The 16,039-nt window shown below is 49.3% G+C and overlaps 2 protein-coding genes and 1 non-coding gene across 3 annotated transcripts; 2 read left to right on the forward strand and 1 right to left on the reverse strand.

The window, feature by feature from the left end:
* Nucleotides 1-468: 468 nt before the first annotated feature.
* On the reverse strand, nucleotides 469-3,187 carry DNAJC30 (DnaJ heat shock protein family (Hsp40) member C30). The gene has a single exon (XM_036887383.2). It carries the CDS (start codon nucleotides 3,154-3,156, stop codon nucleotides 2,473-2,475), a length of 684 nt encoding a protein of 227 aa, XP_036743278.1. The 5' UTR covers nucleotides 3,157-3,187; the 3' UTR covers nucleotides 469-2,472.
* A 101-nt stretch (nucleotides 3,188-3,288) lies between these two features.
* BUD23 (BUD23 rRNA methyltransferase and ribosome maturation factor) lies at nucleotides 3,289-15,580 on the forward strand. Its single transcript, XM_036887384.2, has 12 exons — nucleotides 3,289-3,410; nucleotides 3,502-3,539; nucleotides 6,070-6,165; nucleotides 6,253-6,335; nucleotides 6,426-6,522; nucleotides 8,305-8,401; nucleotides 10,295-10,345; nucleotides 11,093-11,178; nucleotides 11,388-11,433; nucleotides 11,606-11,667; nucleotides 15,084-15,176; nucleotides 15,311-15,580. Exons 1-12 carry the CDS (start codon nucleotides 3,363-3,365, stop codon nucleotides 15,363-15,365), a joined length of 852 nt encoding a protein of 283 aa, XP_036743279.1. The 5' UTR covers nucleotides 3,289-3,362; the 3' UTR covers nucleotides 15,366-15,580.
* On the forward strand, nucleotides 14,622-14,753 carry LOC118913418 (small Cajal body-specific RNA 20). Its single transcript, XR_005025204.2, has one exon. It is a non-coding gene; the product is annotated as a small Cajal body-specific RNA 20 (non-coding RNA).
* Nucleotides 15,581-16,039: the final 459 nt, after the last annotated feature.

Here is a 16,039-nt window from a genome sequence, read left to right on the forward strand (position 1 = left end):
ACAATGAGCACTGCTGGGGACAAGCTGGGCCCCTCGTATTCATCTCCTGGTCCAACCTTCTAGAGTTTTGTTTTAGTTTGTGACCAAAAGGAGAAAATGAACTAAAACAGCATGTGTGAGCCTTCCTCCACTATTAAGAATTGGGGAGCAGCCCCTAGAAAGTAGTGAGGGCTAATGCCCACAGCCCCAGGGCAGGTGAGAAGCTGGGAAAGTAAAGACATGGGAGATCTTGGGGGTGGGGGTGGGGGCAAAGGGAGAAATACCATGAGAACTAGTTGTGGGTGAGGGGTCCTTCCAAAAGCCTCACAAATCTTCCCTTCCAAGAAGAGCCCAGACTCTTTCAGGGAGGGGGGTAGGGAGTGGGGTGTCAAGAGTTCAGCTCTGTCCTAAAAGACGTGAGGCAGGTAGGATGGCACTGTAAGTAAGAGTGGAGTGGGTCTAGTTCAAGGCCTAAGGAGAGGCTTAGAGTTAGATGGTTAATGTACTTTATTGACTATCCTGCTAAAGTTGCACACAATGTTCTGGAATGTTCCAGAAGTTGCACACAGTCTGACTCCCACCCCTAGACCCCTGAAACCTTCTGGAACTCTTTATCTACCACCTTGTTCTGAGGCACCAGGGAATGTTCTTGGCTTAGATCTTCAAAAGAATACAAACTTGAGAAGTCTATGTCCATGAGCCCCTGAGAAAGGTCACAGCTATTACAGACCATTAGTGCTTTTACACACAACTCCTTTTGATAAAAACTTTGATAGAATCTTGCCGAGGACACTGTTATGACCCAACTCCTGTTGAGAACCATACTTCTGTACATTTTACTAAGCTTCACTTCCTGTAGTTTGTGTTTCAAAAATACTTTCCCTCGTTTCCCAAATATGAAACACAACATTAAATGTTCTATTTTAAAGTACATATGCCTCCTCCCCACAAATCAAGTCTCACTGAACCCAGCAGGCCTGAACAAGAGTGGGCTCTAATCTTTACTGCTGAATCCTGTGGCCACTGCAAAGCCAAGACTAAGAGGTTGCCCTTGACCTCCAAGGCTAGAGAGAATCCATTGTTTCCAAGAGGCCAAGTTGAACTAGCTGTGGGTTTATCCCAATTTATACAAGAATTTCACAAAGATTGAGTGCAGGAAGTGGTATTAATATACCAAAGCACCTCTGGCTTTGTTTAGAACCTAGACTTAGGCCCTAAACCTTGTTCCAGATCTTTGGGAAAGGTTTTCCTATCCCACAGCTCTACATTCAGCCCCAGCGCATAAATGCTCCAGCACCTACCACCTCACAACTTACACGGCACCTGCAGTGACTGGGGGTTAAAAGAGCCTGACTACAACTCTAGCTGAGTGATGACCCACTGCTTAGCAGAATTATAAAAAGAAAACAAAAACCTCGGCCAGCTCTAATGAACCCAGTTTCCATCATGCACCTCCTGTCCCTCAGTAGTCCCTCTAAACCCCCCAAATTCCCCATAGCCTCAAGTAACTGTGTTTCAAGGATTTGGCTTGTGGGGCCTGTGATAAACACTGCAAAGTAAACAGAAGGGTGGGCCACATTCAAGAGACTGAAACTCCCAGTTTTTTGCTCTATTTCTGGGAGAGGATGAGCTGCAGTTAGTCATGGGACTGGCTGGTAAAGGGATGACGAAATGGCAGGCACACTGTCCCAAGGATAAACCTGACTCTATTAGCATCATGTTTCAAATCACTGAGCCCCCACTAGAACTATGGATAATAAACTATGACAGACCTCAAGAAGGCAAATGACTTGCTCCTCTGCTGTCATGCCCGAAGGAACTCCTCCAAGGTCATATATTAGATAAGCGTGGGCACAGGAACACTTACTCCTTATGCTCCATGACCTTGTTTTCCCATTCCCACATGCCATCAACAGAATAGGGACTGGGTTCTGGGGCTGACAATAAAAGGACGTCAAGGTTCCCACACATCAAATTCTTACCCTATGTCAGGTCTCACCTGTGGCTTGGGGAACTCACAGAAAGACAAAGTTCATACAACCCCAGAATTTTTCTTTTGGCAGCCAACGATTGGTCACATTGCACGTTTCAAGGTTACAGAGGAGCCCCACAGTACAAACGTCGGGGGAGCAGACAGTGCTTGCTCAGAGCTTTACAATAAAGCCAAGAGCAAGGGTTCCAGAAGTTGACAACCACAGGAAGGCAACCTCTGGAAGCAGGCGCCCAAGGGACTCCAGAAAACCCTTCATTCTGGGCTTTTGGGACTTTCCATCTTGGGGCCTCTTCTTGGGCATTCAGAATCCTTTTCTGGGTCGTAGGGGAGGGACATGCAGGTGAACGGCTAAGCAAGGTGGATGGGGAAAAGGAAGGGGGAGAACAGTTCCTTCGGACCCCAGCAGAGGTAGAAAACGGAAGACAAAGGGTTCAAGAAGACAGGAAAGGCTATTTTCTTGGGGTTGGCTGGGGGCTGCTCCCCTTTCCTCCTCTCTCCAACTACAAACGGAAGCTTATGATGAGGAAGATAGTGACGAGAAGGACGACTAAAGTGGCATCTCGGGTCTCGTCCCACTGGAAGTCCTTCTTGGCCCGGTTCTCCTGCTGCTTGCGAAGGGCCTCTCGCCGGGCCCTCAGGCGCCGTTCGCGCTCAAGCTGTTCTCCGTAGTGCGCCTGGTAGAAGGCGTCAAAGTTGAACATGGTGCGGTTGGCGCCCGACGCGGTCCGAGAACGGGCCCCAGCCCGAGCGTCCGGCGGAGGGGTGCGGGACGTGCCAGGGTCGGCCGCCGGCGTCCTGGGGGGCCGGACTCCAGGTCCGCGCAGGTCCTCGTAGCTGAGCAGGCCGCGGTCATACTTGCGACGCAGGGTGGCACTGCTCAGCACCACATAGGCCTGGGAGATGCGCGTGAAGCGCTCGGAAGCCTCTGTGCTCCCCGAGTTGCGGTCCGGGTGATAGAGGAAGCTCTGCCGGTAGTAGGCCTCCTTGATTTGCGCCTGCGTGGCTGTGGAGGGAACGCCGAGCAGCTCATAGAGCGCAGTGCGCGAGTATGGCCCGTTGCTCAGGCAGTAAGTCCTTATTACTTCTAAGCCCAGGTCGGATCCCGGCTTCTGTGGGGTCCCCGGGGCACGCCATAATCTCCACAGTAACAATCTCGGCCACCTCAAATCGCGCTTGGCTACCATCTTGAATACGTCCGTGGGCGGTGCAAGATGAACTGGCCTATGGGAGACAACGTTTTTCGCAGCGCGTCAGCCCTATAGCCAGTCGAGTAAAGAGGAAGGCGGGGAAAGGCGTGGAGCATGTGTATTAGGAGGCAGCCGCGTGACCGATGATATAAAAGTTGGGTTCCGGGCTAAACCAACCGCAGTCGTGCTGCTAAGGTGGTGGGATGGCGACACGTGTGCGGAGACCGGAGCACGGCGGCCCGCCGGAGGTGGTGAGGCACTAAGTCCCGCGGGCATCCCTTTTTACTTTTCCCACGATCTCTGCTCGATACCTTACCTTTTCTGTTTTTTTCCCCCCCTCAGTTTTATGACGAGAAGGAAGCGCGAAAATACATGCACAAGTAAGGGGAGCCTGGATGTTTTGCGGTGTCGGGGGTCGGGGACCGGCAAGTTGCCTTGACTGCGGTCAGAAGATGGGGGATGGGGGAAGGGAGGGACCCGGGTTGATCCTATTTCTTACATTGGCAAAGTCAACTCTAAGGAAATCTCAGAATCCCGTAGGCCACAAGTGAACCTAGCATTAAAACGGGGTGATCATACCTTTTTCTAGGTTGTTCTCCAAAGTTTAGTATGACAACTCGTTTACAGCGTGTGGCAAAAGAGCCAGGGGGCAGTGGATACGTGTAAGGGGTCAGTGCTGTTGGGGGGAAGGAAGTTATACTTGCAGAGAATCATCTGTGTGCCCTTTTACATGATCTCTCTTAAATTCTCACGACAACTCTTGATATATAGTGTCCGAATTTCTGAGAGTGTAGTCATTTGCATCATTACAAAGCCTTTTAACAAGTGAAGCCCAGGGCGGGGCGGGGGGGCTTCCACACCTAGCGTTTCTGATAGGCTACTCGGTACAAAATTCTACAGGTAGCTGTTCTTTCCATTCAAAGGAGAGTCCAAGACCAAAAGGTCAACAAAAATCCGGCCCAGCTGTCGTTTTGTAGCAAGTACAAACTTTTTCCAGCGGCAGAGGCATTTTGAAAACCATTGTCTGATTCTTTTATCTTGGGAAAGCCAGATACACTGGCTTTATATTACTTTTATATGGTAACCGATGGTTGTCAGTCATCTTTTGAAACATGTTTAGTCTCAACTTCTTGGTATGAAGAAAATGTAGATGTTTTATTTATACTTTTTTGTATGTGTGTTGATATTTAGAGCATATTGGGTTAAGTAAGATACATTATTAGGTAGGATACAGAGGGTTGGGTAAGCTGTTACTACAGTTAATTTTATGTGCTTACTATTTTTTTTTTGGTATCATTAATCTACAATTACATGAGGAATATTATGTTTACTAGACTCCGCCCATCACCAAGTCCCCTGCACAAACCCCATTACAGTCACTGTCCATCAGCGTAGTAAGATGCTACAGAATCACTACTTGTCTTCTCTGTGTTGCACAGCCCTCCTCGTGCCCCCCCCACATTATACATGCTAATCATAATGCCCCCTTTCTTTTTTTCCCCCCCAGTCCCTTTCCCTTTGGTAACTGTTAGTCCATTCTTGGGTTCTGTTATTCTGCTGCTGTTTTGTCCTTCAGTTTTTTCTTTGTTCTTATACTCCACATATGAGTGAAATCATTTGGTACTTGTCTTTCTCCGCCTGGCTTATTTCACTGAGCATAATACCCTCTAGCTCCATTCATGTTGTTGCAAATGGTAGGATTTGTTTTTTTCTTATGGCTGAATAATATTCCATTGTGTATATGTACATCTTCTTTATCCATTCATCTACTGATGGACATTTAGGTTGCTTCCATATCTTGGCTATTGTAAATAGTGCAGCGATAAACATAGGGGTGCATCTGTCTTTTTCAAACTGGGCTGCTGCGTTCTTAGGGTAAATTCCTAGGAGTGGAATTCCTGTGTCAAATGGTATTTCTATTTTGAGCTTTTTGAGGAACCTCCATACTGCTTTCCACAATGGTTGAACTAATTTACATTCCCACCAGCAGTGTAGGAGGGTCCCCCTTTCTCCACATCCTCGCCAACATTTGTTGTTGTTTGTCTTTTGGGTGGTGGTGATCCTTACTGGTGTGAGGTGATATCATTGTGGTTTTAATTTGCATTTCTCTGATGACTAGCTGTGTGGAGCATCTTTTCATGTGTCTGTTGGCCATCTGAATTTCTTCTTTGGAGAACTGTCTGTTCAGCTCCTCTGCCCATTTTTTAATTGGATTATTTGCTTTTTGTTTGTTGAGGTGCTTGAGCTCTTTATATATTTTGGATGTCAACCACGTGCTTATTATTTTAACAGTGGTTAGTAGAAAATCGTGTGTGGCTTGTGTTTTATTTCTCATGGACAGTATTGCTATAGATTTTTTTTTTAACATACAAAGCTATTGCAGTATTGACTGTGTTCCCTGTGCTGTATTTTCATCCCTGTGACTTACAGCTGGAAGTTTGTACCTCTTTGTACACTTCACCTGTTTCGCCCATCCCTCCGCTCCCCTATTCCATGGCAACGACAGGTTTATTCTCTGTATTCATGGTCCGTTTCTGTTCGTTTGTTTGAGCTTAGATTTTTGTTGTGCCTTGTTGGTCCTTACGTGTCCGAGTAACATGGATAATTTTTCTGGAAAACGTGTTCTTGGGTAATGCCGTATCAAAGCCTGATTGAGTTGGAAATACCCAGTGGCTGGTCATTAGCTGAGTGAATTGGCTTCCTTCATGTTAGCTTTGCAGCTGGTATAGTTAAAATTTGTGTCACAGAATAATTTGTCACTGTACTGCATGGGCTTTGGGGGTCACTTTTAAATAGTCATAGCTGAGCTTGGTGGCTGGGAGCACACCTTGGGATTGTTCTCCTTTCTTTTGCTCTGGGGGGATTGTGGCCCAGGATGCTGACCACGGGCTTGTGTTTGTGCCTTCGCAGCTCACGGATGATTGAAGTTCAGACCAGGATGGCTGGGCGGGCACTGGAACTCCTCTGTCTGCCTGAGGGCCAGCCCTGTTACCTGTTGGATATTGGGTGAGTGGCTGGGGCCCAGTTCCCATTGCTGAGGTGGTGGTGTCTTTGCTGATCTCATGGTTGAGCCCCTGTTCATTTGTTTTCCAGTTGTGGTTCTGGGCTGAGTGGAGACTGTCTCTCGTGTGAGGGGCACTATTGGGTGGGTGTCGACATCAGCCCTGCCATGCTGGGTGAGTATTTCTGGTTCAGTGCTGGGTGGGTGGCTCCCCTTACTGGCACAAGAAGCCACATAATCGTGTTTTTTTCACAACCTGCTGTAGACGCAGCCTTGGACCGAGAGATGGAGGGAGACCTACTTCTTGGGGACATGGGCCAGGGCCTCCCCTTCAAACCAGGCACCTTTGATGGTTGTATCAGGTAAGTCTTCATCCTGCTTTAGTCCTGCAGGCCAGTGCACCTGGCTGTGCAGATACTTAAAAATGTGTCCCCTGGGATTTTCAGATTTACAAGGTTAGAGCAAGGCCCCCAGAAACAAATTTTTTTTTTGTTTCTAAACTACATACTCCTTCTCTTCTCTTGTGCTGCCCGGTTCAGGCACCCTTTGGTCTAGATTCCACTGCGGGTGGGAGAGGCCTTCTGAGCCTCTAAAAGCCATCTTGTGGGCCCTAGCAGCCATGTTGAGGGTCCCAGCAGCCATGGTTTTACCTTTTTGAAGAATTAACAGAGTGGCCTGGACTGCTATAGTTTCTTTGTGTTTTGGGGGTCCTTTCTGGGTCATCAGAGTTGAGTTTTGAGGGTGTACGTAGCACTTTGGTAACAGGTCTTCAAACATCGAAGTTATTATTGAGACAATGAAGTTGTGCTGGGTTTTCTGTGGTAAGTGCTGAGTGGTGTAGTGTGTTTTGGGGCAGAGGAAGGTGTGAGTGGTACAGGGGAGACGACCTCCTGTGACTGCAGGTTAAGCAGGAGGGATCTGGGTGAATAGTAAAAACACGGGTCTGAGGTTTTCTTTTAGGGCAAGGGATTAGTTTACATCTGGGAACAGGATTGGGAAGAAAGAAGTCAAGGATAGCAATTGCGTTTTAGTAACTGGGTAGGATGTTCTATACCGCAGAAAGCCAAAGCCAGGGATGTGGCTGTTGTGTTTTAGGAACAGACGGTCGTTTGTGTTTGAGAGACACTACTATGGTGAGTTTTTATTTTTAAATGTTGATTATATGTAAGACTGTACAAGGTGCTGTGGAGTTTATGGAAACAAAACACAATCCCTGTCTTTAAGACTCCGTGGTAAATTAGGGGCTGTGAGACAGAGACCAGTCAAGTACACATGAGTCCGAGTGTGGGGTGTGACTTAGGGAGTCAGGGGACCCAGGTGAGCACAGGAAAGGCTGGGGCTGGGCCTTGAAGGTGGGGAGGATTTGGATGGTCAAGGAAGAGGTTTCCACGTGAAGGAACAGGGTGAGCAAAGACAGAAGACAGAAAGTGGGTAGGGAGAGCAGTCTGATGGGTCATGGGGTGAGTGAGAGATTACTCAGAAGATGAGATTCTGTGGGATTGTTCTTGGAAGGCTTTTCACTCTGTGGGTGGTTGGTGGGGAGCTGGCAGGGGCAAGGTCAGATCTGTGTTTCAGGAAGATTGAGGGAAGTGAGAGAAGAGGGGAAAATGAGGTTGCTGAGCTATTGAACTGGTACTGAGTGCTGACCTAGGAGAGTAAAAGTTGGAGGAGCCACTGGGGCCTGGGCTTCTGTGGGTGGGTGTAGAGCAGAGAGGAGGTGAAGCCAGAAAAGGACATGCTGGGTGCTGGAGGTGTTCTGTCTGGGAGCTGGTTTAGGAGTAGAGTGAGGATGGCTTTGTGTAAGTACAGTAAAAGGAGTTTCTCTTGATTGGAGGGAGGGAGTGAAGGGGTAGGGGCAGAGGGAGCCTCCACATGCTTAGTAATCTTAGATTTGAGATGCCTGTAGAAATAAGATGGAAAAAATGTTCCTTGGGGCTGGCTGCAAGGAAGTTAATGCTGACCTGGGTATGGGCCAGTATGGTAGAATCGTGACCCAGAGTGGACCTGCACATGCCCAGGAAGTTCCTGGCAGGAGGGTTTCACTTGGACATCAAGGATGTAGCTGTTAGGCTTGAGAGGCTGGAGGGGGCCATGTACTTGGTCCCTCTCCTGACTAGCTCCTTTCCTTCCTTTTCTTTTTTTAGCATTTCTGCTTTGCAGTGGCTCTGCAATGCTAATAAGAAGTCTGACATCCCTGCCAAGCGCCTGTACTACTTTTTTTCTTCTCTTTATTCTGTGCTGGTGAGTATGAAATTTCCCTGCCTGGGCAGTGATTGCATAGAGGTGTCCCATGGGAGGACCCTTCAGGTGGGACCACATGGGGTGGCAGGACCACCTTATTGTGGTTACTATTGTCCAGGTCCTTAGCCTAAACAGAAAGCTCAGTGGGCTGACACTCCCTAAGGAAATGCAGAAGATGCTGATGTCAAAATAGGAGACCAGTCGCAATGCCTGTGTCCACTATGCTCAGCCTTAAGCAGAAGTTGGTTTGGGACATGGACTCCATAGAGTGAGGACTGGGACATTGTGTCTAGGCCCCACAGGACACCTTCCAGAGTGCCCTCACCTGTGACATCTCACCTGAAGCTCAGATGGGGAGCAGGGTGCTTATTTACTCCTGAGAAAGCCTTTTTTTTTTTTATTTTGGTATCATTAATCTACAATTACATGAGGAACATTATGTTTACTAGACTCCCCCCTTCACCAAGTCCCCCCCATATACCCCATTAGTCACTGTCCATCTGTGTAGTAAGATGCTGTAAAATCACTACTTGTCTTCTCTGTGTTGCACAGCCCTCCCCGTGCCCCCCCCACATTATACATGCTAATCATAATGCCCCCTTTCTATTTTTCTCCCCCTCATCCCTCCCTTCCCACCCATCCTCCCCAGTCCCTTTCCCTTTGGTAACTGTTAGTCCATTCTTGGGTTCTGTGATTCTGCTGCTGTTTTGTTCCTTCAGTTTTTCCTTTATTCTTATATTCCACATATGAGTGAAATCATTTGATACTTGTCTTTGTCCCTCTGGCTTATTTCACTGAGCATAATACCCTCTAGCTCCATCCATGTTGTTGCAAATGGTAGGATTTGTTTTCTTCTTATGGCTGAATAATATTCCATTGTGTATATGTACCACATCTTTATCCATTCGTCTACTGATGGACACTTAGGTTGCTTCCATTTCTTGCCTATTGTAAATAGTGCTGCGATAAACATAGGGGTGCATCTGTCTTTTTCAAACTGGGCTGCTGCATTCTTAGGGTAAATTCCTAGGAGTGGAATTCCTGGGTCAAATGGTATTTTTATTTTGAGCTTTTTGAGGAACCTCCATACTGCTTTCCACAATGGTTGAACTAATTTATATTCCCACCAGCAGTGTAAGAGGGTTCCCCTTTCTCCACAATCTCGCCAACATTTGTTGTTTGTCTTCTGGATGGTGGCCATCCTTACTGGTGTGAGGTGATATCTCATTGTGGTTTTAATTAGCATTCCTGAGAAAGCCTTTTTAACTTTTATCTTTATGACCAGTGGTGTTGATTTTCATGGTTTACTGAGATCTGGGTAGGGATGGTTTGAGGTCCTAAGTCCTGAAAATGAGTTGGTTTGTTATTCTGGAGGACCCAGGGGTTGGTCTTGGTACCCCTCAGGTCTTGGCTTCCTCAGGGTAGGTGGTTCCTGCCAGTGGCTGGTGGTTCTTGTGCATTACATGGTTTCTCCCACTTGGGAGGGTTAATCCTGAAGTTCTTATGGCTTTGTGTTTGCCTTTCTCTGCTGAAATGTGCTTCCCTTCTATGTTTAAATAGTCAGTTCCTGCTGCATTTAGCCCTGTGCTCAAGTGTTCCTCTGAGAGATCTTTCTTGAACCCAAAGTAAATACAGCACTCTGTCACTTGCCATCTCTTTGTCCTAATTTGTTGTTCTTTTTAGCCCTTAATCACAATTAAAAACAAGCTGTAATCCTCACTAAAATGTGAGATCTGGAAGTTCACGGGCATCTCTTCTGTTCATGGCTGTATCTCGTCCTGAGAACACTGTTGTGCTCTTAGTGGAACACAAATATTAAGCAAATAAGGAAGGAGAGTCAGGGTCCTGGCCCCATGGGATATTGTCAGATAGTGACGTTTCTTTTGCTTGCAGGTTCGTGGGGCCCGAGCTGTCCTGCAGCTGTACCCTGAGAACTCAGAGCAGGTGAGTCCCTTGGCTTCGGGAAGTGCAGGGAAGGGGGAGGAACCCAGAGCAGGTGCGATGTCCTGCCTCTTACTACCTGCCCTCCTGCTCTTGGGAAGTGACAGAACAAGGAACCTTATGCTGATTGGTGCAGAAAATAGGGAATGAGCACCCCAGAGTGGTCCCTGTGATGCCACCCCCCCAATGGCACGTTTTTGTGATTTTCTCAGGAAAGGGTGGTACCTGCAGGGCTGGGATAGGTGGTTTGTGTTCTCTTGACAGGTAAGATAGTATTAACAGGTAAGTTAGTAAATGTGATAGGAGATTATTGATCTCTATAAGCAAATAAGCATAAGTGGGGAGGTGGGGAGACAACGGCACAGGCCTCTGTTCTGCCAGGGGAATGAGGAGGTGCCAGCTACAGACTCTGGAACATAAGTGGTGAGTTGTCCCTGACTCATAACCACCAATGAGTCTGCCTCCCAGGTGGTGGCAGAAGTTTATTTCCTGAGTGGGCTAGGAAGTGAGACTTGGGGGGAATTGCGTGTTGTGTATGCCCCTGAGGGGAGTATATGCAGCGGCTGCTTCTAGCCTGCCCTTGCCTCTGTGGCTTTTAGGGACGCAGAACTGGGAATAGTCTGATAAAGACCTTCGGTTCTCCCAGGCGAAGTTCATCTTGGGACTATATTGGCTTCTTGAAGGGAGTAGAGGGAAGGTTGTCTGCTCCCTCGGCCTCTCTGCCTGACCCCCTTGCTGTTCTCTCCTCAGCTGGAGCTGATCACCATCCAGGCCATGAAGGCCGGCTTCACTGGTGGGGTGGTGGTGGACTACCCCAACAGTGCCAAGGCGAAGAAGTGAGTGGGGGCGGGCCAGTGAGCTGCCCGCGCTGCAGAGAGAGGGCAGAGGTGTGGCCCCTGATGGCCACCGAGGAGTGGGCCAGCATAGTGCTGGGCTGGTCTTGGGGCCCTCCCTCTCTGTACTTGTCTGGGAGGGAGCATGAGGACCTGTTTTGCCCTGCAAAGCTTTGTGACCCTGTCCCTCACTCTGTACTTTCTCATTGTAGGTTTTACCTCTGTCTGTTTTCTGGGCCATCGACCGTTATGCCACTGGTGAGGGGCCTTGAGTTTGTGGGCCATGGCTTTTGGTTTCCTTTCTTGTTGGGCTGGGCCCAGTACCTGTTGGAAGGGCTCAGGCCTGGGTGCCCAGACCTGGGGTGTGGGGTGGGGCAGATGAGATGAGAGACCTCCAGGGTGATCTAAGGGTACTTGGGTTCCTGTGCAGGGCCTGAATGGGAACAGTGATGAAGAGGAGGAGGCCACAGAGTCTGTGTTCCTGAACGAGAGGTAAGGCCGTTGTTCAGCCCTGCCTAAGGGGCAGGGAGTTGCTGATGCCCGGTCCATTAGTAGATGTGGCAGAAGGAAGGTGCTGGCAGCAAGACGACTCATTTCTCTCTGCTTTTACCAAGTCTCGGGTTCAGAGGCAGCAGTGATGCCCAGGTGGTAATAGAACCAGGGAACCCCGGCTGAGGCTGCCTCCCCGACCTTGGTCCTGGACCCCATCCCCTCCTGGCTCCTGTAGCTCTCCTTCCTCTTCCGCATCCTCGTCTCTCCTCTCCTGGGTGATTCCTGTCAGTGCACAGACGTGCTGCACAATTTCTCCTGTCTACAAAAAGACCCTCCTTCAACTGCACACCAGCTCCTGGCTACACAGGCCCGTTCGCGGGCCTCCCCTTGTAATGGAGCTCCTCATCCTCGCCACCTCTGGCTGCTTTGCCACCACTCTCTCAGTCCTCTGCTCAGGCTTCTGATTTGGCGCAAATTGCTCTTGTCAGGCCACCACCAACCTCTTGGCAAATCTGTGTTCACTTCGTAATTTTTCTTCTCTGCCTTCATCTTAACTTGAATGCTCAGCAGAAGCTGACACAGCCGATCACTCCCTTCACGCTCTCCTCACTTGGCTCCCCTCCCCGTCCTGGTTGTCTCGTGTCCTCTCTGGCTATTGCTTGGCTATTGCTTCTCACAGCAACCTGGGGCCCAATCTGGCCCCTTCTCTCTCTGCTGCCTTCGATGCTAACTCTAGGTTCGTAACTCCAGATGTATATCCTTGGTCTCAACCCCACCTCTGATTCTGAACCACCCCCTAAGTGTCCTTACCTTGACTTCCCACAGGTGTCTCAAACAAAAGCGCTCAGCTTTCACCCCCAAACTAACTCCTCCCTTCTCAGTCGCTCCGTCTTCCTTAACCTGCCCTTCAGGCAGTCCGCCAGCAGGTCCTGCGCCCACAGCCTCCGGGTGTAGCCAGTCCCAGCCCTCTTCCCACTCCCACCTGGGTCACTGAAAGCTGCCTTGCTTGTCTCTCTGCTCCCAGTCTTTGCCTTTTGGAATTTTTTTGCCCAGCAGCAAGACTGATCTTTTTTTCCCTTTAAAAAAAAAAGTACGTCCCGTTTTGCCATGTAAGTCATGTATCTTCAGTTGAGTTCTCCTTACCTTTCTTGTTTCCCTTACCATCTTTCAGGGCTCTAAATCCTGTGTATTTGTTTACTTGGTTATTATTTGTATCCCCAGCCAGAAGGAAAATGGGAGAAGCTGGTATGATGTCCCTGACATCAGAGTAGTATCTTGTTAGAGGTATTCTGTATTTGTTGAATGAATAATTGTAAGGTAGCAAAGGAGTTTCTTTTTTAGTTCTGGTAGAAACGAGTGAGGTCTTAAGACTTTAAAAGACACTTAGGAGGAAAAATAGCAAGAGAATAGATGAGTTTGAAAGGCCTGTGGGTTGTGAAGATAGTGTGTTCCTCATGTCCACCTCAGGTTTATGCCCTCTGACCTGTGGCCCTCCAGGGTCATCTCTCTTAGCTTCCTCAGCCCATTGCCCCTGAGGTTTTGGGGGCTCTTCTAGATGTTTTCTGCTGTGAATTGCCCACCCCTTGCTCCCAGCGGGTGGTTTCCCCTGCTGCATCACAAAGGAAGTACAAATTGTTAATTCCCTCCAACCACCTTAGGATCCCTCTGGTTGTCACAGTGGTACAGATGACATGTCTTAACTAAATTTGGGTAAGTTGTGTGATCTGAGCATCTAGTTCTCATCTGTTTAAAGGAAAGAGGGTATAAGGCCACCGACTTGGGTAGCTTGTTGGGTAGAGTTTATACAGGACTCTCCACAGTGCCTGGCCCAGACCGAGTCTCCCTGGCTCCGCGGGCTCCTAGGTTTCAGTCCTCAGGTGTTGGGAGGGCCAGATGTGGCTGCTGTCTGTCAGATTAATTGGGTTTTTCCTGTTACTCTCACTGCTAATCACGTTCAGGCCACTTAACAATAGTGAATTAAGGAAGGTGAATTTTTTAAAGTTCTACTTAATCTTAGATCTCTAATTTTTTTTAACATAAATTTTGCTTCACCTGCACCTGCCTTAATCCTCACCACCTGGCCTCTACCCTGCCACTCCTAAAGCAAGGGGTTTGCCCTGCTGACCATTTCTGCTTGGTGCCATTGGTCTGGAGTTCTCAAAACACCTTCACCTGCTCCCTTTCTCTCCCTGATGACTCTTTACCGTTGTTCTTGTGTGGCTCATGTCTTATCCCCTACTTGCTACCCTGCCCCACAGCTTGTCCTTCCTTACAGTCTCATGGGGATTGGTCTTACGTGTCCAGCCCCCAGTTTGCACCTGGCACATCAGACCCTGTCCCCCAGGTGTGGGTGCTCTGGGGTTTCTTGCGTGAACTGCTGCCTCTGCTCACCCTGAAGTGCAGTCATGCTGTGTTGTCCCTTTGGGGTAAGATGTCACCGCTTCCCTGAAGGGAGAACACATTCTTGGTGTTCTCACCTCTGTGAACTGGCCCAGCCAAGTGACATTCTGAGATTTTTTTTAAAGTTTTTCTTTGATTAAAAATATGCGTAAAGAGGAAACAGCAGAGTAGGATCACTCCATCCTTGGCAGACCCCAGAATCTTACTTCCATCTCGACTTCCCCCTTTGGGCCTTTCATGGAGGCCCTTGTAGGTATTCTTGCCTGGATGCTGCCCCCACCTCCTGCATGTAGAAATAACCAGCTTGTTTGGTTTTGCCCAGACCCTGTGCTCTTTGGCCTCCTGGTGCTCCCTTTGCAGCAGCTAGGTCTGTGCGCTCACTTTGCCTAGGGTAGGGGGTCATGGCCACCCCCCAGTCCTGGGCTCTTCAAGGGCCTGGCTGGTTCGTGCCTGCTGTAGAACATCCCTGGGCCATGCATGCAGGTGCTCAGGAAATGGTGTGCGTTATGCTGGAAGTTGGGGATCTGGTTTGGGGGCCTAGGCCCCAGTTCTCAGGCCTTTCTCCCACGGGGCTGTGGCAGGTCCCTTTTCTCCTCAGCCAGGGCTAGAGGCCAAGATCAAGCCCTGAGGATCATTGTCGGGGCTGTCATGAGCTGGGCAGCCTTGTTTTCCTGCCTCAGACATTTGTAGTTGCTGGGAGCCCCTACTGGGTGTGTACCAGGCACACTGACCCACAGCCACAGAATGGCCTTAGGTGGCTGCGCTGGGCATGGGGCCTCTGGCTTGGCTTGGACAGTATCAGGTATTCGGGAGCTGATCCTGGCCTGTGTTGCTCCAGAAGTAGTTTGGTCCCCTGCCTGCCCCACAGGCAAGTGTGTATGCACCCCAACAAGGAGTCATTTTCCCCAAAGATGCCCAGAGCCGGCATCTTTGTGCCAACTGGGTGCCAGTGTGGCATCTGGGTGCTAGCCAGGCGGGGCTCCATCCATGGGCTCACAGCTGTGTCTCCCGCACAGGATTCCGCATAGCATTGGAAAGCACAGGGTGATGTGGAGGAAAAGGCGTGAGTGGGTGCTGGAGAAGAAGGCGCGCTACAGGCGTCAGGGCAAGTGAGTACCTGGGCTGGACATAGGCTGCTGGGGCAGGGGTGGGTGTGGCCACTAAGGGCTCACCTGCACTTAAGAGTCCCAGGTTCTCAGTGCCTTTCTCTGAGCCTGTTCTTCCTGTTACTTGTTCATCACAGGGCAGTCAGACCTGATACTCAGTACACTGGCCGCAAGCGCAGGCCCCGCTTCTAGGCGTCAGCTGTGTCTGACCGGACAGCTGCGGCCCGCCTCACTGCTGTGCCAGCCAGCCCAGGCACTTGCCTCAGGGAGATTTTCTGTGTTCAACTGCTACTTCATCAGCGGATAAAACAGTGTTTTAGAAAAGTTGTACAAGTTTTTCTTCACTAAAAAAAGTTATGAGAGCACTTTAATTTGTTCTGAAAGCAATAAAAAAACTTTCTGTGGAACTCTGTTCTAGCACCCAGCTCTGTGGTCCTAAACAATTTATCCAGTTCCTTGTTGGTAGGGGTTCCCACTTGATTCCCCAGGTACAGATTAAAGACCCTTAAAGTATGGAAGCACTCAACCCACGAGGAACACAGGTAAATTAATTTAGAGCTTCTCATGTATGTTGTATGTAGCCATGTTACATTTTATAACGTCAGGTACGGATGGGAAGGATGGGTGGGAGGAAATGTATCCATGGTGCCCTGTGACTTAAGGCCTCAGTCAGTTCAGTTGCTGGTTCCCCTTTGGTCTGAAGGCTTATCCAGCACAGTGGCCCAGGCTCACCTGAGCTGCATGGGCTGCTGCTGATCAGCCCACCATTTAGCTGCCTCACAGGCCTGTCTCCTGTCCCGTCTGGTGGTCAGGAGGGCAGGTCCTGCCTTGGGGCACGGGGGACTGTCAGTAGGCCCATACGGGGG

Source organism: Manis pentadactyla, chromosome 10, assembly GCF_030020395.1.
Source record: "Manis pentadactyla isolate mManPen7 chromosome 10, mManPen7.hap1, whole genome shotgun sequence".
Taxonomy (NCBI): Eukaryota; Metazoa; Chordata; class Mammalia; order Pholidota; family Manidae; genus Manis; species Manis pentadactyla.